The sequence below is a fragment of the Amphichorda felina genome (genome assembly GCF_050947745.1).
Source record: "Amphichorda felina strain 45539 chromosome Unknown scaffold_7, whole genome shotgun sequence".
Classification (NCBI taxonomy): Eukaryota; Fungi; Ascomycota; class Sordariomycetes; order Hypocreales; family Bionectriaceae; genus Amphichorda; species Amphichorda felina.
Window position 1 is genome coordinate 543,749 of NW_028145043.1, and position 21,654 is coordinate 565,402.

General features: G+C 54.2%; 4 protein-coding genes across 4 annotated transcripts; 2 read left to right on the forward strand and 2 right to left on the reverse strand.

Moving 5' to 3' along the window:
- ACO1O0_006972 (uncharacterized protein) lies at positions 1-1,074 on the reverse strand (the record flags this gene model as incomplete). Its single annotated transcript, XM_083196348.1, has 2 exons — positions 1-451; positions 635-1,074. The coding sequence occupies 2 exons, from the start codon at positions 1,072-1,074 to the stop codon at positions 1-3; spliced, it is 891 nt and encodes a 296-aa protein (XP_083047556.1).
- A 4,033-nt stretch (positions 1,075-5,107) lies between these two features.
- ACO1O0_006973 (kinase-like domain-containing protein) lies at positions 5,108-7,295 on the forward strand (the record flags this gene model as incomplete). Its single annotated transcript, XM_083196349.1, has 2 exons — positions 5,108-5,259; positions 5,342-7,295. 2 exons carry the CDS (start codon positions 5,108-5,110, stop codon positions 7,293-7,295), a joined length of 2,106 nt encoding a protein of 701 aa, XP_083047557.1.
- A 275-nt stretch (positions 7,296-7,570) lies between these two features.
- On the reverse strand, positions 7,571-8,870 carry ACO1O0_006974 (uncharacterized protein; the record flags this gene model as incomplete). The annotated part of the gene is made up of 2 exons (XM_083196350.1): positions 7,571-8,578; positions 8,646-8,870. 2 exons carry the CDS (start codon positions 8,868-8,870, stop codon positions 7,571-7,573), a joined length of 1,233 nt encoding a protein of 410 aa, XP_083047558.1.
- A 6,757-nt stretch (positions 8,871-15,627) lies between these two features.
- Positions 15,628-21,616, forward strand: BLM3 (proteasome activator BLM10; the record flags this gene model as incomplete). The annotated part of the gene is made up of 3 exons (XM_083196351.1): positions 15,628-16,088; positions 16,153-21,502; positions 21,554-21,616. The coding sequence occupies 3 exons, from the start codon at positions 15,628-15,630 to the stop codon at positions 21,614-21,616; spliced, it is 5,874 nt and encodes a 1,957-aa protein (XP_083047559.1).
- Positions 21,617-21,654: the final 38 nt, after the last annotated feature.

Sequence of the window (21,654 nt, forward strand, 5' to 3'; positions counted from 1 at the left end):
TCACACCTCGCCCGTCGCCGTCCCCATCCACCGACTGACATGCACGCTCACCAGGCCTCCCGCGCTGACAAAGAGCGAGAACATGGTGAAGTACCACCCTCTCCCCACCGCACCCACCAGCGGCTCCAGCGCGGCCGCCAGCACGGCGCTGAGCGCGCACTGCACGATCTTCCCGGACGCGCACGCGCTGCTCGACCGGCCGGGGAAGATGTCCACGAGCAGCGCGCTGGCCGTGTGGATCAGCAGCGTCGACAGCTGTGCAGATGAAGAACTGCATCGCCAGCGGCACACCCACGGGTGTGCGCGGAAGTGCACGGCCCAGCCGTTTAATAGCCCATGACCAGGGTCGCCAAGGGTCAGGAGGAAGGGGAGGCAGTGGCGGTACCGGGCGGCCTCGATCGGGAAGCCGGTGAGGCTGCCGCCGGCCAGGGTCTCCGGATTTGTGCACTGTCTTGGCATAGCTGTGGTCCACGAGTTTACCTGCGATGATCCCGCCAATGGTCAATCCTGCGAGTCCAGGCAGGAAGGCAAGTCCGATGTAGAGCTTGTTGTATGAGTAGATTTCGTTAAAGACGGTGGGTATAACCACTTGGAATGTGTAGTAGGCCGAGTGTGTCGTGGCCACCATCCATACGCGATGATACGAAGGGATGACAAAGCCTTTAGCGGCTCCCAGTTGGGCCTTTCGGTAGCTCCACCGCTACTCGTCTCGACGGGTTTACTCTTGGGATGATTTTCAGGGGCGAGATAGAGCCGCCATGGCCGCCATATGTCAGTCGTCGGCGAGGACCCATTGCCCACTATGACGCGAGATGTCTCTGGGACGGTGAAGCCTGTAAGGAGCAGCGAAATCCCAGAGAGAACAAGAAACGTTACAAATATCCAGATGTAGGCGCCAGTCGAGAAGGCAGCAGCGCCAGCCGCAACTGGCCCAACTGCGGACAGGCCATTGCACGTCGAGAGCATGGGCCCTAGCATCTTGCCCCTTTTGGCGATGATGACATCGTCCACAATTCCGTACGCAATAGCTGGTATGGGGGGCCCTCCTAGGCTTTGCAGCGCTCTAAGTGTCATTAGGGCCGCATAGTTGTTCTTAATCAGGGAAGGGCCGAGACTAGCACCTGCATACATAGACAACTAGGAGCCCTAGTAGAACTAGGCGTTGGCCGGACGTGTCGGCCAGGGAGGCGAAGATTCCAGGGGTGATGCCCCGAACAACGGAGCACGCCGTAAAAGTGAGATTGATGACCTGAACGGAGACCGAGAAGGCCTCACTGAGTAACGGAATCAGGGAAAATAGATGGTGACGGTAAGTGTTGAGAGTACCATGTTGATGAACCCCAGGAGGTAGGTCCAAGTATGTTCTGATGTCCGCTGAGAAGACAGTATATTCTCTCTATATTCTGCACACATGATCCTGGGACTTGGAAGCAGTGGCGCTCTCGGTCTCCTTGTCCTCGATGCCTTCCCTAGCTGTACGCTGTCTGGATTACAGCCCAGAGCTATGCTCCCCACTATTCATTTTGGTGGATGTCTGCTTTTTGGATTTCTACTGGCATAAGATACACCAACGGCGTGTTCAGAAATAATCTATAGGCTTGTAAAATGAGATCGAGTCTACTAGGGGGCGGGCTAATTCGAACGTGATGACAAGGCGTGGCCGCGGACTTGATGAGACCGGACAGGCCGTGATCAAACGACGCTTGTCGAGTCTTGTAATTTTATTGATAATTCTGCTCCCAAAGTTGGATTCATGTGGCAAGGGAACCGGCTCAACGAGAGGACTGGCTTTACGCGTGTTGTTTGGAGCATGAATTGTTTGCAGTGTTGGGTAGTGTTAACTGCCAAACAGCGTGATAACGTGAAGGTCACAGTTGTTGGCTTCGTCAACATCATCAATGGCACAGTAGTATATCGCATCTCGTCTAGATCAGTACCTCGGTGTGGAGTCGAGAGAAGACGATGGACAAGACTGATTTCACTATGTCTTCGTAGTTTGGGTCGTATTGTCCTTGCCTATATGCCTGTGATCATTTCAGACTTAGTATCTGAGGCCTACTTGGAGCGAGGGCCCCTTGGCGCCCGGAACACCTCATTTCCTTCGCTATTAGACCACCCAAAGAGTGAGCCTAAAAACCATGGACTTCTGGCCTCGTATTAGCTGCCATGCAATCACACTACTTCTATAAGTGGAATTGCCTCTTCTGTCCTAAGATCTTCTTTTTAGAATTCTGACTTATCCTGAGATCATAAAGGAGATGCTTTGCAAATTCTAGATGCGAGGCTTTGTTATACTCTGCCCTAGGGGTTGAAATTTGGATTCATAGCCCAGTGTCAACATTCCAATGTCACTCATACTAGAGATTAAGTGACAGGAAATCGAGGGGCCAACACCGCTCAGGGTCCCGGTGTTTGACCCATGTCATTCTACTAATTCCTCCGAAGCCGTGGACGAAAGACGATGCTGATGTTTTGCTCTCCAAATGGGCAGGAAGCAACAGTCAACCCCAGGGGATTCCGCCCGCCCTCGATCACGCTGAGCTGCAAAATCTTTTCCTCCATTGTTGGCTAAAGAATGAATGGTGATGATAGAGCGGTGGCAATTGTCGAAGGTTGTAAGAATGTAGGTCCGGGCCAAGGCCTGCTTTCCGTAGCCTCGCGCAGCACTTCTTCCTGATTAAGCCCAACCAACTCGCAACACCATTTTGGGGTTCATTTTTAGCCCAATACTTACTTAGGTCCCATAAGATAGGTAGGGCCAACCAACCATGGAACTTGATACATAAATGAGAAGGCACTCAAGCCTTCGCCGCTTCCGGCTGCCATCCATGATTTTCCAGGGAGCCTCAATGTCTCCCCTGTTTGCCCCATTGAACCATTTTCCCGTGACAAGTAAAACCAGCATCTTCATAAATATGGAGTGATTAGCGCAATGCCGGATACAAAAACCCAATCGGTGGTCGTGGCCCTAGTTCACACTATCAGTATGGGCGATATGGCTGGGGATGGACCAGTCGAAGCCAAGCGTCGGTTGTTCCACGCAAGACGAGCTATATCTATGGCCAATGAGAAGAGATTGGACATAAAGTTAGATCCTATAAACATCAAGGAGATTCTGGCTGAGTAGAATGGCATCTTTCCGATGGACGAAGTCGTGGTTGAAAGTTGGCAGCTGCGAATAACTGTCTGTTACGAAGAGAAGCTGACTGTACCAATTTTAGTGCTCCCAAAGGGATCTACACTCGTCTCCGTCGACAAATCCGGTACCCGTGCATGGACAATAACTGGTCGTGTGGTGGCACTTTGATCCATCCGGAGAGGAGCGCCTCTACTTCTTGAAGGTTCACAGCTTGCGTACCCTCTTGGAGGGCCATCATCAAAGATTTTCCAACTCACAGTTTTCAGGTTCTATATGATGAACAGGGCCAAGTTATTCTTAATGGAGAGTGAGACTCATCCAAGATGATATACGAGATGATGCCCGGTTTCATCCCTGAAACATTCGGATTCGGACGTTACAAAGTCCAGTCCCCCGCTACGTACTCCTATGTCTCCGAGTTTGTAGACATAGATGTCACCGAGGCCCCCAATTCTGCCGTATGGAGACGAAAACTTGCACACATGCAGAAGATCAGTAGACGGGAAAGTTCGGTTTTCCGGTCACGACATGTGACGGCAAGATGGCCCATACAGTGGACCGGGAGGAGAACTGGGTTCTGTTCTTCTGAAAACTTCCCATGGTACTCTGCAAGCTCGAATTAGAAGCTAATGGACCATGGCCTGAGCTAGAGCGTGTGACCGAGCAGGCTACCAACAAGGTGATTCCTCGACTTCTCGAGGGCTTACATACCCAGGATGGCGAGAAGATCAAACCATGCATCATCTACGGGGATCTCTGGAAAGGAAACATGGGCATCGACAGGGACACTCGCTAGGTTTTGCTGTTTGATGCCGGGTCGTACTTTGCTCACAACGAGATGGAGCTGGGACAGGCGTTGCGCGTTCGCTTCCGTCTTCCGGGTGAAGGCCTATTTAGACCATTACCTACAAAACTACCCTGTATCTGAGCCGGCCGATGAATTTGACGACCGAAATAGACTATATAGTCTGAAGGGTGATGCTAATATAACAATTCCCCTACTTAGGGCTTACAACGATATGTGCTATCTTTGCGAGAAATACACCCCTCTTGAAGGAATTGGTAAATACGACCCTGAAATGGATCTGTCAGTCACAGGCGCTTGGATCGTACCGCATGTTTCTAAAGGGTTGATCTGAGTTTGTCCTTAATGATTTATGGCTCGTAAACTAGCGGGGAGAGAGAGAGTGGAGGAAACTCGGGGGAGTTACCAAATGACAAACCGACCGTTGCCAAGAAGCCCCCTACCAGTGGAGACTTGATGCTGTTAGGAGTTTGAACAACTTACATTACGGACGCATACATGTGCTTGATGTGAACTTGATCTACCTTTTCTAAGATACTAACCAGGTCATCATCCTGGTGACACCTCGATTTGCTTTGGTCGAAGCTAGCCACCGCAGACTATGGCAGTATAACTGGCGGTCAAACCAATTGCCCATGGGCGACAGGATGCCCTCTACGTACAACTACGGATAGCAACGGTAGTTGATGCGAGCCGAGCCTCCATTCCGTGACGAACCCCTGCTCGCTGCAACACCGCCACCCACCCGGCTACAGGGGCTCAGCCACTGTCGGATCTGGAGAGCTGAATTGAGAATCGAGAGGGGCCAAAACTTCTAGTATTGTCATCAGAATTGATCCAACTCCAAACGTCTGGAGTTTGCGAAGCGAGAGGCTCCCCTTCTCAAACACAACTGCTAGACCGGGAAGGGAAATCTCATTATCCCACCCGCTTTCATTAGCACTTTCGCTTGCCGCTGCGCTAGATCTAGGCACTACGGCATCGGTTCCTTGGCCATGGACTCTTGACGAAAAGTCGCTGGCCTATTTGTTTCTTTTTCTCCCTCAAGTCTCCGGCCATCTTGTCCCATCATAGCCTGCATCATTGGGGATCGCTGTGCGACGACCGCATAGCGCGGCAGGACGAGAGCCAGGTGGCAAGGACGTATTCGGCTTGCGCCGACAATGGCTGACCGCAGCGCCAAAGGCTGGACCACGGTTGGACAGGCCAACGCAGCCTTCCATTTGAAGCAGGCCTGGGATGCCGAGCAGGAGCTCAGGGAACGTGAGGTGATCGCCTCCTGGGACTGCGACGACAATTGGCCCAGCCCCAGCGTGTGAGTTTTTTTGCTAGGCATGGGGAGGAGATGGACAGTGTATCAAGACTCGTCGTGCTGACCTGCGATGCGCCGGGTCTAGAGACAAGCCCCTTTTTAACGGCCCTGATGCGAAGCGCTTCGACTCCCGATTCATCAAACTCGACGATCTCGGCTTCGGCGCCTTTGGCCGCGTCGAAAAAGTCACACATGGCTCCGTCTGCCTCGCGCGCAAGCGCGTCATGCGCCGGCGCGGCTTCAGCATCGACGACCTTCACCAGGAGGCCCTGACCATGCGCAAGCTCGACCATCGCCATGTTGTTAAGCTCGTCGCCACATATGCGCCCCGCTCCCACGAGCTATGTCTGCTGATATGGCCCGCTGCTGTCTGCAACCTGAGCGTGCTGCTGGATGACGTCGAGTCCCTCCGCCTCGGCGAGGGTGACCGTGAGGATATACTCGAGCGCCTGAATGCGCTGGATCTGAAGGACCTCAGCGCTATCGAGCCCTCATCTACGCCCCAATATCTTGACTCAACGACAAAGTGCCCACTGGAGTTTTTGCGCCATGTAGTAGGGTGTACCGCTCGCGCCATGGCGCATTGCCATGCCAACGACGTTCGCCATCTAGACATCAAGCCCTCTAATATCCTGCTCAATGCTGGCAGGGTTTACCTGGCCGACTTTGGCATATCCAGAGACGTAAGCGGACAAGATCACACCACCACAGAGGGCCTGCCGGGGACCGAGAGATGGCGCGCCCCTGAGCTGTATGGCGACTACGGATCCAGCATGCAGCTCTCCGATATCTACTCACTCGGCCTCGTCTATCTGAACATCGCCACCGTGCTGTATGATGCTAGGCTTACCGAATTCGATGATGCCTTGCGATACCCCTCTAGGGAGACGCGAGAGGAGCAGATCCGGAGCAGGGAAGATAAGCTCAAGAGACACCTCGAAAAGCTTGTCGCCCACTCTCTTGTGACGCCCCCATTTATGTTCACCTACGAGGGCCAGGAGACGGTCAGGCCCCGGCCTCTGGTCAACCTCATCGCTCGCATGATCGCCCCTTTGCCGCAGCACCGACCCGCGGCCTGCAAGCTGGACGATAAGCTGTCGATGCTGGGCGGGATCCACCAGATCTATCACGGCGAATGTTGCAAGAGGCCCATCTCCTGGGTGGAAGACAAGTGGGATAGGAAGTTCACATCGATTGTCGAGCTCCGCGCGGAGAATGCGCGCCAGCTCAAGAGAATCGAGGAGCTTGAGGGCAAGGACAAGACGTACGAACAGCGCCTGGCCAACTCTCGCAGTTCAGTCGCGGAGTTGCAGGCTAAGCTGAAAGAGGCGGAGGATAGATGCCGCTTTCTGGAGGCAGAGAACGCGGGGTTGAAGAAGCCTGGCGGACGCCGCGCTTCAACACTGCCCAAGGCGAATCGCTATGCTAATGGCGTTCCCACTTCCGCCGTCGGGCCTCCTTTCACTAAGACACGCTCTATGCCGGCCACGCCTCAAACCCGCCCCCCTCTGAAGCCAAAGTCGCATTCAAACCAGCGTTACATATCCCCAGCCGGTGTCACTGCGTCTGCTCTCCGCCCCGACTCCATCCCCGCGAGCCCCTCCCCTCGGACTAGCGCCTTTGATCTCTCCACATCTTCCCTCACACCCCAGCGCTCCCCCAGCACCACAAGCTTAGTCGGATCGCGACTCCCCCGCCGCACCGGCACGCCCATCCTGAATCGCGATCAGAGCTCCACAGACAGCAGCAAGGCCTCGTCCGTCTTCTCGCGCCGCAGCATTGAGACGACGCCCACGCCCGCCCACGAGTGCGGCAGCCCCGATCACCTATCGTGGGAGGACAAGACGGAGCGGCCCCCGAGCCCCGTCACGGCCGTGTCGTCGTCCAGGCGCACCTCGACGTCGGAAGCCCCGTCATCGTCTGTGGCGTCTTCCGGCGGCGCTAGCGGACCGATGAAGGTGCCGAGCCTGGTGACGATGAAGAGCTGGGCGGATGTAGCTAGGAAGGAGGGACGGCGAGTGGCTGATAGGATGAAGTGAGAAGTGATACCCATGTTGCGGAATATGAAAAGTTGGAATCGCAAAAGGAAGGGTTGCATATATGCGAGTTTTGGAAAAAATACAGCGATGATTTATGCCGTCATGATGGATATCTATGTGCTATATGATACATACAAGGATGAATGAACAGACATCTATACTTTTTATACACCCCGACCCTTGCCCCTTTGGAATATATGAACCCATCCTAACGCCTTGCCCTGTGCTATTATCCTATAGCTGATGGTACGAGGATGCCGACACGAGTCGGTGCATCACTGTGTTGCCTTCTTCTGGGCCCTGACAAGAGAAGAAAATGTGTCTTCGTCCCGCCCCTTGTTGCTGCCCTGTATGCGTCTCACCCATCGCTTCATGCGGCCGGTGCACCTCTCAGCAAGGCGAGGCCAGACTGGTGACACGAACGGGTCGGCGGGGTCTTCTTCAAAGGGGATACCCTCATCCGCCAGCTCCTTCTTGATGGCCATGGCCGTTCTCTGAGCTGGCATGGCGTCGCCTTCCTGGATCCTGACCAGATTCGGCGGTGGTCCAGAGTCCTCCCTCGTCTGGCTCTGGGGAGCTCGCTCTCTTGTCTCCTCCGACCCCCGGAAGCTGTCCGCGAGCGCTGGTAGGCTATCGCCTTGCTCTCCTTTCTCCTTGGCTGCCAACGCGCGCTCCTCTAGAACGAGCCCGTGCATGGCCTCGCCGCGCGCCGTCCAGTGCTGCCACATGTTCTCCAGGCGCCACTCGTACCAGAGTTTGGACTGCATGGCACTCCAGAGATACGTCTCTTCATCCGGTGTCCGTGGTCCCTCGCTCTCCCCAATTAGCCCTGCGCGTACCATCTGCTGATGCATTTCTTCTTCCCACTTGTCCTCCAGCAAGCAGCTCGGAGCGAGGTCCTCCTCCACCCTGATGATGTTGTTGATCTTGGATTCCCAGAGGTACCGATTCTTCCGGACCATCTTGTTCAGAGCTTCGGGCTGGGGTTTGGCGTAACGCAGGAATGGGTACCCAAACGAGTCGGCGGCCAGGCTAGGCACGCGCCGCGGCCGCGATAGGGATTCTGTTGGCCGTGGTGTGCCGACGTATTTGGGCGGCTCGGCGGGACCGGCTATGTTTCTGAGGAGAGGGCCTCGGGGTTCCTTTTCAGGTTTCGGGGCTGGCCGAGGCGGTGTGGTGGCGGTGGCGGCTGCGATTTGCTGGTTGCGCCTGCGGAGGAAGTCGACTACCTGCGCGTGCTCTGTGGACTCGGGGCTTTGGGCTTTCGTTAACATGGTGAGAAACTATTGGGGGTGCGTTAGCACTCGGATCAAAAGGCCTGGTGCCGGTGGGCATGAGTCCCGTGGGTACCTTGTAGCCGGCCGCCATGGATGAGTACACGAGCCGCAGACTGGTGTAGGTCTTGTTCCCCTGGAAGCGTTGCCTGACCAGGTGGACGACGGGGTGGACGGGGCCCCTCCGGGCATCTTGCGGTAGCGTAATATGGCGCGCTGTGCGGACGAGGGCGCGGTAGAGGGCGAGCGCGGCGATGCGATGCCGGGAGTTTTGCGCAGGGACGAAGTATGATCGAGGCATGATGGGCAGTCGTGAGAGCCTTGCTGGAAGAAAAGCTAAGGAATAAAGCGGGAGGAGGCCAATGGGGGAATGGCCAGCATGACTGATCTCCTCAGCTATTCATGGAGTTATATCGGCTGCTGGGTTCTATGGGAAGAGAATTGATATATCTAGGTACTGATGTTACTACTCGTACGAAGATGGCAGATTTCCTGTTGGTGTTGAAAGATGCACCCATCTTGCATGTTGGTGGGTGGGTGACTAAGCAGGGATCTACTAATATATTACCACACAGCGCCCCATGCCCGTGGCTTGAGGTGAGGCTCTCCCTTCTAACGTTGCGACGAATCTGAGTTGGCGATTGGCGCTCTGTCTGGTCACGTACATGCTGGCAGAAATTCAATAATATGCCAAAAAAAAAAAAGCAGAAGAGACGATATAATGGACTCTAAATAAATTTCAATTTTAGGAAGGATTGCCCACGAGAGCGCTGTTGTTGCAAAGCAAAAGGACACCAGAACAGATCGCGCGGTTCGGGATGTAGCATCATCTCAGCTCCAAAATGCTAAAAGAGGATTAGGTTGAACTCACTGTCAAGCATATTGCAGTCGCGCACTAGGAGGTAAACCCATTGCAAAAGGCGGTGTAAATCCGAACCATTAGGATGGAGCATCTTAAGAATAACTGAAGCCATCCTCGCAAGCCAGCTAGGGTGCTTTCATCTACAGGACTTCATTGCGCCCTTCACTTGTAGCGTGCAAATGCCTTTTCGCTCGGAAAAAAAAAACACCACCAGTAAACATGACTAAGATTTATTTAAAGATCTCTTAGTTCGAGTCAGTGGTTTAAACCTAGAACCACTCTACGTAGGTGGATGGGTGTAGTATTCATTGATCCATGGGAGTGCTATTTTTACTACACATCTGCCAGAAGGGTTCTAGAGGGGTCCCGTATGATCGTATCCGTACTCTAGTCCCAACCGCATATCCCCGAGATTGCCACCCGGACCTGAAAGGTGAGATCATACAAAAAGAGACTGGACTGAGCTCATGGTGCCGCCAGACCCGTGTGTGAGCAAGTCTGGCTGGGTTTGTGACGTTTCTCAGACGGGTTTGGAATTCAATATCCGATGGACCCGGGGGCGGGTTTCACGGAGTCAAGGTGTAAAGTCATCTAACGACATTGGTCGAACTATTTGAGATACGTGGAGAGTCGGCTCCATGACCTAGGAGAGAAAAGTCCCATCGCGGCCGTTCAGGTCGGGTGCTGTGCCTCGGGTCAAGGAGCGAGGGAACGGGATCCAGGTACCTGGTCTACCACTCGGAGGGTGTAAGTCGGGCGGGATTGAGGTACGATCACTGAGCCGCGCGGCAGTTCCACACGATCATGCCGGTAATGTGCCAGCTGCGAAGAGACTGGAGCATGCTGATGGAGCCGTCGGTCGACGAGGGCCTAGTCCCTAATTACTTCTAGGTCACGAGATGGAGTTCGACACACACTACTACGTATCTTGGAGTGTCCGTATTGGTAATCCGTACGGATACTTCCGCAATACAGAGACGGTGAAGAAAAAACTATGAAGACCGGAGTCGGGGTCCTAAAGATGCCGACTGATGTGGGTCTTAAAAGATGCCCGAGGGTCAGAGTCCGAGGCACCCCGGATCGCTCGGAGCGGGAAGACTTGACCGCCTCAGCAACACCTGACAGAACGGCGATTGCCAGTAACAAATACAGAAGAGAGACATTCAATAATGTCAATGACAGCTTGTGGCCCGATTGTTGTACCATTGTGAGAGCAATCTGTAACCGTTTGGATGATGGGAGGGGAAAATTTGCTATACTACGAATACGCGTATCATAGACGGGGTTCAAAAGTTCAGGAACGCGGCCCAAGCTTACTACTCTTAGTATTACGGGTGGACCAAAATAAACCCCGGCCCAAAGGCTAAAGCAACGGCCATGAGCATCACGTCGTGCATTCGTGCATTTGTGCATTTGGATCTCTCGAGGCTAAAAGCCCGCACTTGGATTTGACATCCGTTGCATGCCTAGGAGCGGAAAGCTGGAAAGATGGGGCTCCGGAGGAGCAAAGAAGTTGCACGTGAGGAATGGCTTGGCCCCTTAGAGTTTGCGCCGTTAGGGCGACAACATGGCGGTCAAATGCACAACAGTAATATGTTACGAGTCAATCAGACCCAACTGCCAAGCCCCGGATTGCAAACTCAGAACTGACATCGCCTGGAGCTAGAGTAAGTTGTTTGATAATTGGCTTCACTTTCTGTCAACCAGGTTACCCAGGTGGCCGCTTTCAGCAAGCCAACATGCAAGCCAGCCAGTCACAATGAGCCTATTGCGCGGACTTGACCAGCGGGTAGGCGAACTAGTGTCGGCGACCCGATGGATGGGCGGATGTCCGTCAAGGGCGAGAGCGAATCCCGATGCCGTCTCTGCTTGGCTTAGTTTTGCTCGGGTTGCTGGAACATGTAACCCCTGTTGCTGCACCGGCAGCCCCTCAGGAATCACCCCATTTTGCCCCGATCCGTGGGATTGAAAAGCGGCATGTGCCCCCCCTGCTCTTTGATGGAGGGTGGTCAGATGGTCGTATCGAGGGGCAAGACGCATTCCGTAGGGCTGTTCCACGACCTTCGGACTTTTCAGCTTTACAAACACCGCGAGTCACGACACTGCTTCTTTTTTCCTTCTTCTTCTTCTTCTTCTTCTCCTGATTGCACCCGTTAATATTCCTCCGCATACGACTGCTTTCCTTACTGTATTATTCATCCTCATCAGGACGCGACATCGACTCAGCGGCCTTAGACTCGTTGCACACAGTGGCACGAGGCGATCCGGAGGCTAGGTTTCCGGATCAGCAGTTCGGTTTCGCTGTCTGTCTCACTACTCAAGCGGACCGCGCCCTTGGTGACATTGATACGCTGCTGGGGTTTGAATCAACCCAGTCCCGGTATTCTGGCCTAGACATTCGTAATACAGTACTACCTCTATCGACAAGCGCCACGTCCTCGGACCCGAACTCTGAACCGGACGCTGCTCGACGACCGAACAAGTTGCAAGTTCCATTCCAATCTCACATAGAAGCAACCTCATCCTGGCTCATACTCGACGACCGCGGATTGTGCAATGGTCCTTTACATTTTGCGACACTGAATCTTGCGCCGCTGCTTTGGCCGCTGTCTTTTGGCCTTGAGGGGCGCCTTCCTGCTTTGCGTCAGCTCACATTGCTGAGCAACGCAGGAAGTCGCCTACGGCACCTGATCGGATGATCTAACTTGGGCTCGCCTTCCACTTTCCTCGGAAGCGCAGGCGAAAGCGCTCACCTTTAGTTACGATGACCATGTTTGTCCACGCGGGCGCTGGTCTTCACGGCCACGAGTATTCGCCCCCCAAAAATACCCATTCTTCATCCCAACAGCAAGCACCTGGAACGGTACCGCAACCTCTGAGTAGGCCATTGCCTCTTCTCCGCTCCGCGCTACGTCCCCTCAGTGACATTACCGATCCGAGTTTTACGACTGATTCCCTCGATAATACCGACGCCCACGATAATGCTCCCTTGGCTGGGTGGCGCTCCTTCTCCGACTCTCTCTATACCTTTCCTTTCTTACGCCGCCCAACGTCCGACATTGTTTCCAAGAAAGACCTAGCTGTTAGATTCCAAGAAACCCCCATGGCTTCGATAGCTCCCTCCATTACAACCCTTCCAAGCGATGATGATGAGTCCATTGCCGGTTCCGACTTTAGTGGTTATACGGATACGACAGCTCGTCGGAAGAGACGGAAGAGAGCACCACGAAAGACCACTCACTATGCGTTGGCCCATCCCGCCCCCCAGCTCCGCACCAAGCAACGGAGGCTGGTTCAAATCCGCCCACGCCTGCTTCTTCAGCTGCAGCAAGTCAATGACCATCGCCCGATCCCAACGTTCGATGTACTTCCATCTAGCACGGTCTGCGGGTCCCTCATCATCCCTAAGTTGGACAAGCGCTTTCCTCGCATCTTTCGAGCCAAGCCAGACCTTGGGCCCGATGACCTCCTTTTCGTTCAATCTGAGGACTACAGAGCTGGGCCGACCGCCGAGGACGGTGGCGAGGAAGGGATAGGCGACCGCGACCTGATGGCTGTTGTGGGTCCGATGCTTTGTGATGATAATAACGCCGAGATTGTCATGGGGGATGGGTCTGTGTGGACGACAAGCCACATGTATAATGGCTCGTATGAATTCACTCGGGTCGACGGCAGTGGTATTACCACAACCGCTCGCTGGGTCCGGAAGTCTGCTCGGCGGGCCAAGCGGGCTTCGGACTCAACCGACGCCTCGCCGAGGTCATCACCGGGCCTTCCGGAGAACAGATGGACTTTTAGCATCATCGACCCTTCGACACGGAGGCACCCCATCATGGGTGTCCTCACGCCACAAGAACTGGTCGTATACGATTCTTATTCTACCATGTCTTCCTCTAGCGGACGGTACCCACCGACTCGACCTTTCAGTCCGACTCTTTCAATTCTGAGCGACGATGCAGCATCCTCTGAGACGACACCGACTCCGGCTCCGACACGGGACGAGAGATTGACCGAGACTGTGCCAGAGGAGTACAGGAAGCTTATGGCAGTGACAGCAAGCTGGATAAGCTTACGACTAGCAGACTGGCCGGCGTCCTTCCGGCCGAAACTGGGTAGGGCGTCAACAAATGGTCGCTCTGGGAGTAACCATAATAACTACACAGACCGACGGCGGACATTCCCATTTTCTGGTACCTTATCTCCGCACATAAACTCTGGAACACCGCGAACTAGCAGTGAGAAAGATGCTCCGAGGACACCTCCTTCCGAAGCAACGGCGCCCGAGAGAAGGAAGTCGACCGGGGCCAACTTCACGAGGAGGCGTCAGCCCGAGCTGGAGACAACAAGGGGAAATGTCGACGATATAAGACCAGTCCACGCTCCGGAGCAGGCCCGCAGTCCTCCTCCAACTGAGGATGAAAAGACGCACACCTGCCGTATAAAGGTACGGAAATGGGCTCAGAAGCTGTTCCATAGAAAGAAATCTAAGGCGCGGTGAGCCGAAGCCTAGCATAGCAACATAAATCTCCATCAATACAAACATCATAGATATCCAGAGTATTTACTTTGTTCCTCCTTGTGGCCGACATTTTATGTAGTTCAGAGAGCGACGAAGAGTGTATACGCAAGGCCTCCCCTTTTGTCAGAATGCTTACGACGACTAGGCATCACGAGTTACGACGTAATCCACACATGAAGGAGCGACGGTGTTTACAACGGGGACCATTCCACTTGGAAAATCGCGGGGATCCGAGGCTCCCAGCCCAGCAGTCCGAGAAGTGGGGTTGCTCGGCGTGCGCCGTGCGGAAGCGGCTTGGTGGAGTCGATCTCCGGGGATTTGGCTGCTAATTTCCATGTTGCGCAGAGTTGGGGGGTGGCGGATAGCTTCCGGGCCCGGTGACCTCATTCATTCGCGGCAGGCAGATGGAGGGACACGCAGCCCGTACCGTGTCCCTTACCTTGGACCAATTCTTGATCATGGTGTGGCACTCACTGTATTTGGCGGGGGCTGAAGGAGAGTGACTCGGGGGGGCGAGACAGGCAGAAGGGTGCTTGCGCTGCCGCCCATTTCGTGTCGTGGCGTGCTGGCAACCAAGCAAGACACTCACAGTAATACTCGGGAGATGTCCGTTCTACTCGGGGGGGAAGGTGTATATTGGCCTGAAGTGCAGTTTGGAGTGAAACCGCCGAGCATCCCACCCATTGTGGCCTGAGAGGCCTGAACGCCAGTGGCGCAGCAAGCTACTAGTAGGTATGTGCGATACTGGTTGCACATTGTGATTAGTAGGTGGGCAGGTTCCTACTCGAACATGCTCGTGACGAGATTTAAATCAACAATCAAGAATACGAAAGGAGTTTAGAGCATAAATGACACCAAAGACTCACTGGTTTCAACACATCGGAACTTGGAAACATTACAAGACCGATGGTCCGAGTTCAACACGTGGGGTGAATGACGCAGCGTAAGATACGAGTGCGGATACTCGCAGCGCAGTGAACCTGACCTAAAGCCCATGTACGGGGCCCACTGCGTACTTCCATACTGGTGTCAGTGCGTAGGTACCCTGGGCCAGCCCTGAGTGCCACTGGCTCAGCGGAGGGACGTACGAGTATTACTCGTACAGAGGCCGCTTGTAGGCTCCAGGGCTGCCCGGTGCAGTGATCGTCCTCCTCCCAGGCTCCATCGAATCCACCTCATAGCGGGGGAAACTGCTGTCATCACCCGTGGCTGCCTTCTTTTGCTAGTGACAAATCACCAATCACCCCATCGTCTCCCGTCTCCTTGGACAATCCAACACCAGAACCTCGAGACAACAAAACTTCCTTCTGTTTCCATCATCAGTCACGGTCGATCAGCGCCTCGTTAGTTCCCCCGTGCTGCGGATTCCAATGGCAACCCCTCGCGCACCTTGTCCTCGCCACGCTTAAGCATTTCTGCTTTTTCCTTGCTTGGAGCTGAGCTCCTGCAGGCGCCATCACCTCCGTGTCCGCATTGGCAAGCCTCGCACGACCACGACGGAGGCTGACGACCGCTCATACTATTCTTTTATTCCCGCCTGCGATTCTCGACATTGATATAGACATCTTTTTCGTTAAGAAACGTTGGGAAACCCATCGCTGACGAGCTGTCCCTCTCGGCGTCATCCTTCTCAGCGCGGCCTGACCGTCGGGTGAGCTCCACGACAACCTCGCCACCATGGACGAGCATGGCGGACCCCATCACCAGGCCTCGTCGGGTGTTTCAGCTTCTTCCGCCGCGCACCTGTTTGCCAACTTTGCCCCGTACGAGCCCATATCTCGAGCGACGTCCCCCGGCGTGCCCTACCCCAAGTCGGACGACGATGACAACAAACGCTACCGCCCGCGCACATTTGCCTACTTCCAGCAGCTCCCTTTCGAGGTTGAGGCCGAGTCTGAGCGCGATGCTGCCCTCCAGGGCATTCTGAAACAGCTCTATATTGCCATCAAGGCTGAGGACTTCTCGCCGGGAGCTCTTCACTGGACCCGAGAGTTGCAGGCATGGCTGAACCTCAAGTTTGAGATGACAAGAGAGCAGCGTGCCAAGCTGGCTAAGCTCTACTACTCTCTCGCCTTGACGCCCGGCCTCGATAATTCAACATCAGATAGGTTTCTGCGCATGGTTCTGACCCTCACTAGGTACATGAGCCCCTAGCAGAGCTACCAGCCGCCTGACCCAACCCGCTAACATGACATCCAACAGGAAAAACCACTATCTGAAACCTGGAGAAGATCTCGTACTTGACTGGAAACCGCTATGGGATGAGATCAAGCCCTGGTTGCTACCATCAGAGGTGGCCGCCCACCAGAGCGGCCGACGTCGGTCGGCCAAACAGTTGCTCAAGCTGTGCAACCACGTCTGCACGTACTTCGACCCCCGAGAGCGCCGAAAGATGCTAGACGAGTTCCTTCCTTTCTTCAGTGTCAACGAGTTGCCGAATGCCTACATTGTCATGGGTCTGCTCAACACCCTACTACCCAGCCACCCAGCACCCGAAGACGAACCGCAATGCCAACCTGGCGACCTCTTCCCGACCGTTTTCCATATCTGGTCCATCCTGAATAGATCCAAGGTGTATGATACGTTGGTTATCGACCTGTTTGCTCGGATGGCCAGAGATCATCTGCGGTGCGACTATGTTCCCTTTGGTGCACATGGCATTTTCACCAGGGAGCAGTCCGACCTAATCTTTACAGCAATCCTGCGCCTGACCGGGATACCCGTGGGGCAGTCCAACTCACCCTACTCATCGGTGGATTACCTGTCAGGAGCAGGCATGTACCTCGAAAAGGACAAGAAGAAGCATCCAGTTGCGTTCATGATGGCCCGTTTGATCGTCAATTCTCTTTCACCGCAATGCCTGGACAGCGACGAGTCCGTGATGGCTAGTCTGGAGGGCTTAATGGAATGCACGGAGACATTCTTCCATCCTTCGAACCAAGGAAACTGGACGACCTTGCTCGCCCAACTGACGCTCTATCTTACCGACACGTTCTTGTCGAGATGGAATCGAGAGAGGAGCGGCGAGCTTGATATCCCCGAGGACCGGAAACTCAACGACGCTCTCAAGAAGCGATTTGTTGCATCCCTGAAAGAGGTTACCTTCATGGGCATCTTCTCCAAGAGCAGCAGGACTTCTCACTACTACTACGCCGCACTTCAAGGGTTGGCGTTTTTGGAGCCTGACCTGGTTCTGCCGGGCGCGCTGCAGCGATTCTACCCTAGCTTGCAGGGGCTAGTTGAGGTCCATCGAACATCTTCAAGTCTGAACGGGCTCCAAATGATCGCCAACGTCATGTCCAAGCAGAAGGGCTACCGGTGCCACATCACAGCGCTGCTAGCCTTGGCCCTCCCAGGGATTGATGCCAATGACCTGAACAAGACCCAGTACACTCTATCTTTCATCCAGAGCGTCGCATACAGCATCCCAATGGTTCCTCTGACAAAAGAGGGCACTCACATCCATGACACAAATTTGGCCATGCAATGGGTGCAGGGAGAAATGGACCGCATGGAACGTGAAGGTCAAAACATCCAGATCGACTACAATGCGGAACTTAGTGATGAGGACGAGGCAAACATCCTCAGGTCGTCCACGGCCGGATTTGGAGAATTCCTGATGACGCTGCTCGGGAAGGTCTTCACTCTTCTTGAGAATCTCCCAGACGCGAATAATGTGAGAGGCGGCACCCCAGAAGACAATGTTATCAACGCACTGCCCGCGGCACTCTCTCCGCTATTTACGTCCTTGTCCCCTGAACTCTTCGATGTTGCTCTGGATAAGCTAGCTACTTTCGTCTCGAGCCACGTTATTCACCAAGCTCGCGATGCCATGGCGTGGATTCTCAATGCTCTTTGTAAGGTCAACCCTGAGAAAACACTCAAGGTCTTCATCCCCATGCTGGTGGTCAATATTCGCAACGAGATTGATCAAAACAATGCTGCCTCGGATCGTACCACCGGCACAGACTACCTCCCCCGAGACAGGGCTCTTGTCTGGCACATCAGCATGTTGGCCATGTCTGTTGTCCATGTGGGGAGGGAAGTCCTTAAGTACAAGGACGAGTTGCTCGGAATTGCCGAGTACATGCAAGAGAAGTGCCGTGGTTTGCCCACCATTCTCGTGTCAAACTACATTCATCATCTCCTTCTCAACCTGACGCATACGTATGCCATCGACCATGCCCTCTATGAGCCCTCGGTGATTAAGAGGGGTTTGGATATTGGTGATTGGGGCCGGACAACCCCGCCCTCTGAGCTTACCATCCGCTGGCATCAACCCTCTCCCCCTGAAATCGACTTTGCGGTGGAACTCTTCGAGTCTCAGATTAGGTCAGCTACGGAGCAGCTGAACCTTCTCATGAGCGATAATCCACCTGTAAGCAGGAAGGGGAAGAACAAAGAATGGTCGGATGAAGTTTCCAGAATGGCACAACAGATTCGTCTTATTACAGCGGGTATGGCGACCTTGTTTGACCCGAAGCGGGCCTCGGGAGACACAAGCGAGGAACCCAACCCGAATATGGATGTTGATATTGAAATGGAGGACGACGTTGACCAAGACATGGTGGACGATGACCCCTTGGCCGAGGTGGCAGAAGATGAAGAATTGCGACCGCAGTTCCGTTACAAGGCTGGCTACTCCCTTAAGCCCACAGATCCGGCATACCGGAAGATCCATCAGCTGCGAGACGAAATTGGCAATCTTCTCTCTAAAGCTCACGCATTCTTGAATGAGAAGGCAGAGGACGACGTCAACTGCTTTACTGCTCTGTATAGTGCGTACAGGACTTGGATCACCGATGTTGGCGTTGAGCGATCAGCACACCCGTTCGAGAGGCACTCCAGGCTTTACAAGTCTGACATTGCGCCCTTCAAGATTAAGGGTCTGAGGAAAGTCTACCCACGCCCGCTTCTCATTAAGCGCGCTGAAGCATATCAAATGCTACGCATGAAGCACAATTCTGCGTCAAGACAGAAGAGTGAGCTGGATAAGCGCCTTCTGCTTGACCTGGCCCAGTCATGCTTGTCTTTGTATGCCGATGTGCGAAGGGTTGCCCAGGGAGCCCAAGACTCTTCCCTCAAAGCACTCATCGGAGGCAAACCACTTGTCATTCCCGTCATCCTCGGGGGCCTCCGCACTGCGATTGATAAGGTTGATCACGATCGTATCAAGGGAGGTCTCTACACCCTCCTGTATACTTCTCTCCTCAGGACGCTGGTCAAGGATTGGAGGTTTGCCCCCGAAGCCATGCGCTTGTACATTGAGACGGCGGGCATAGACAAGCCTTCCATCCAGAATCTGGGGTCAGGGGCGCTATACCATTTGATCGACTTCGGCAAGCCCTTCGACCAGCTTATACTGACTGATGAACTTCTCGTCAACACCATCAAGCCCCGGGAGGACGTTTCCGCCGTCATTGACAAGAGACATCAATTCATCGTACAGCGTCGTGAAAGGGTTGAGAAATCCAAAGCCAAGCTTGGGATCGAACTGACTGAGAAATCAAAGCGGGCCCACTGGAAGATTGCCACTAGGTGCTCTATATTTGCTACCAACCTCTGTCTGCGATTCAATACCTTGGCACCTGCCGAGTTTGTCGATCTTGTTGCTCGCGGAACGAATGATCCTCACCCGGGTCTACGAGGATACTATCTCCAGGCCTTTACGTCCGTCTTCCAGTCCATTGACGTACGTGCCGTGTATGGGCATGATTACCGTAACTACCTTTTGGAAAAAGAGGTCGGCGATCGAAACAGGATCAATGTCAAGGTCGAAAAGGGCGATGCGGCGTTTACGCAGAAGTTCTTGGACGCTTTCAAGAAACCAGAGGGAGCCGAGTACATGGTGGATACCGATCACCCCGGGTGGCTTGTCTGGGGCAAGAGGTTTACTGCTTACAGGGCAAAACCCTTGCCGTTTGACAACTACGACGAGGTTGAGAATGCGGTGCGAAATCAGATTGGAGAGATCCTGACCAAGGAATGGTTCGAGCAGTGTTTCGCCTATCTCAAGCAGGAACCTAGAGACTCGAGTGCTGATAGATTCCGGATGAGCAACGTTTATCTGCTGATGCACGTCTTTGATCTTATGCACTATGGCAAGACTGCGGCAACGCTAGAGGATATCAAGGATCTCACCAAGGACAACTATGGTGACGGGACAGACAAACATCAGCACCGGTCGACAGCGGAGATCCTGGGAGCCCTCCTTGCAGGCTCCAGTGATGACCCTCCCGAGATACGGAATCGGGTCTGGGAATTTGCAGCACCCATGTTCCTCAGGATCTTGTCAGACGACCTGACGCCTGAGAATATTACGTACTGGCTTACATGCCTGCACATGATTCTCGATTCGCGGGACCCGCGACGCTCTCACGAGATTGTAGACGCCCTGAGGGCCTTCAAGCTCGACATGACGTCAAACGCGGCGTTCAAGGAATCTGCCAAGATCCAGCTGCTGGAGTTTGTTGTAGCTGATGGCGGTTGGCATTTCAGAGGTGTCGAGCCAATTCTCGAGAACTTCCTCGCTCACCTTGACCATCCCTACAAGGCTGTTCGTGAAGCAATGGGTAGAGTCATTTCCTTCATTTACAAGACGCGTCACCATGAGTCGTTTGAAAATGTCACGACCCTTCTAGAGGAAAACAAGAAGGCCTCCCCGATTGGGATCCGACCTTACAAGCCTGATGAGAAGTTTTCGGCTACCATCAAGGAGGTGTTTGACCAACTTGAGAAGTGGAGACAAGAGCGCGAGCCTGGACAACAGACGCCGTCATCGTATACGGCGGGATCTAAGACTGTCCTGATGTGGCTTGACTGCACCTTGTCATCGCACGAGTGCATTCAGCTCACGCCATTCTTCCCGGAACCGTTCATGCAGCAGCTGTTGCACATGATGGACGTGAAGGAGGACCCTGAGCTCATGAGAATCGCATATCACGTCTATCGACATTTACCCAATATCCCCTTCCGTGACGGGGACGACATTGCCTTCATCGAGGGGCTTATCCGTATCGGCAAGCATGCGACGAGCTGGCACGCCCGCCTGCGGGCCCTCGTCAATATGCAGGTGCTCTATTTCCGCCGCATCTTCTTGACCAAGAAGGAACAGCGTGTCCAGCTATTTGAGGCGGTCTCGGACATGCTCAGCGACTCGCAGATCGAGGTGCGCACAACGGCTTCGACGACATTAGCAGGGATGATTCGCTGTTCCCCGCGGGCGATCCGGGATCCCATGATTGAGGTTCTCAAGAACCGATTCGAGGAGCAGCTGAGGAAGAATCCTACACCCAAACGCAAGACACCTGGGACAGAGACGCCTGTCAACCTGCATCAGCAGATTGCCAAGAGACACGCGGCTGTACTGGGCCTGGGAGCACTCATCGAAGCTTTCCCGTACGCCACGCCACCTCCTGAGTGGATGCCCGAAATCTTGGCCCTTCTTGCTCGGCGAGCGGCGGGTGACCCGGGAACTGTGGGCAAAGCCACCAAGTCGATCCTCAGCGAATTCAAGAAGACGAGGCAGGACAGCTGGTCCGTGGATCAGAAGGTATGCATAATTATTCAACTATGAGGATTCCTAGGCTAACGCTTTCGACAGTACTTTACACAGGAGCAGCTTGAGGATCTGGAGGGAGTGCTGTGGAAGAGCTACTTTGCTTAATCTGTGGCTCACTGGATTTTGTAGCTGACGATTCGCGA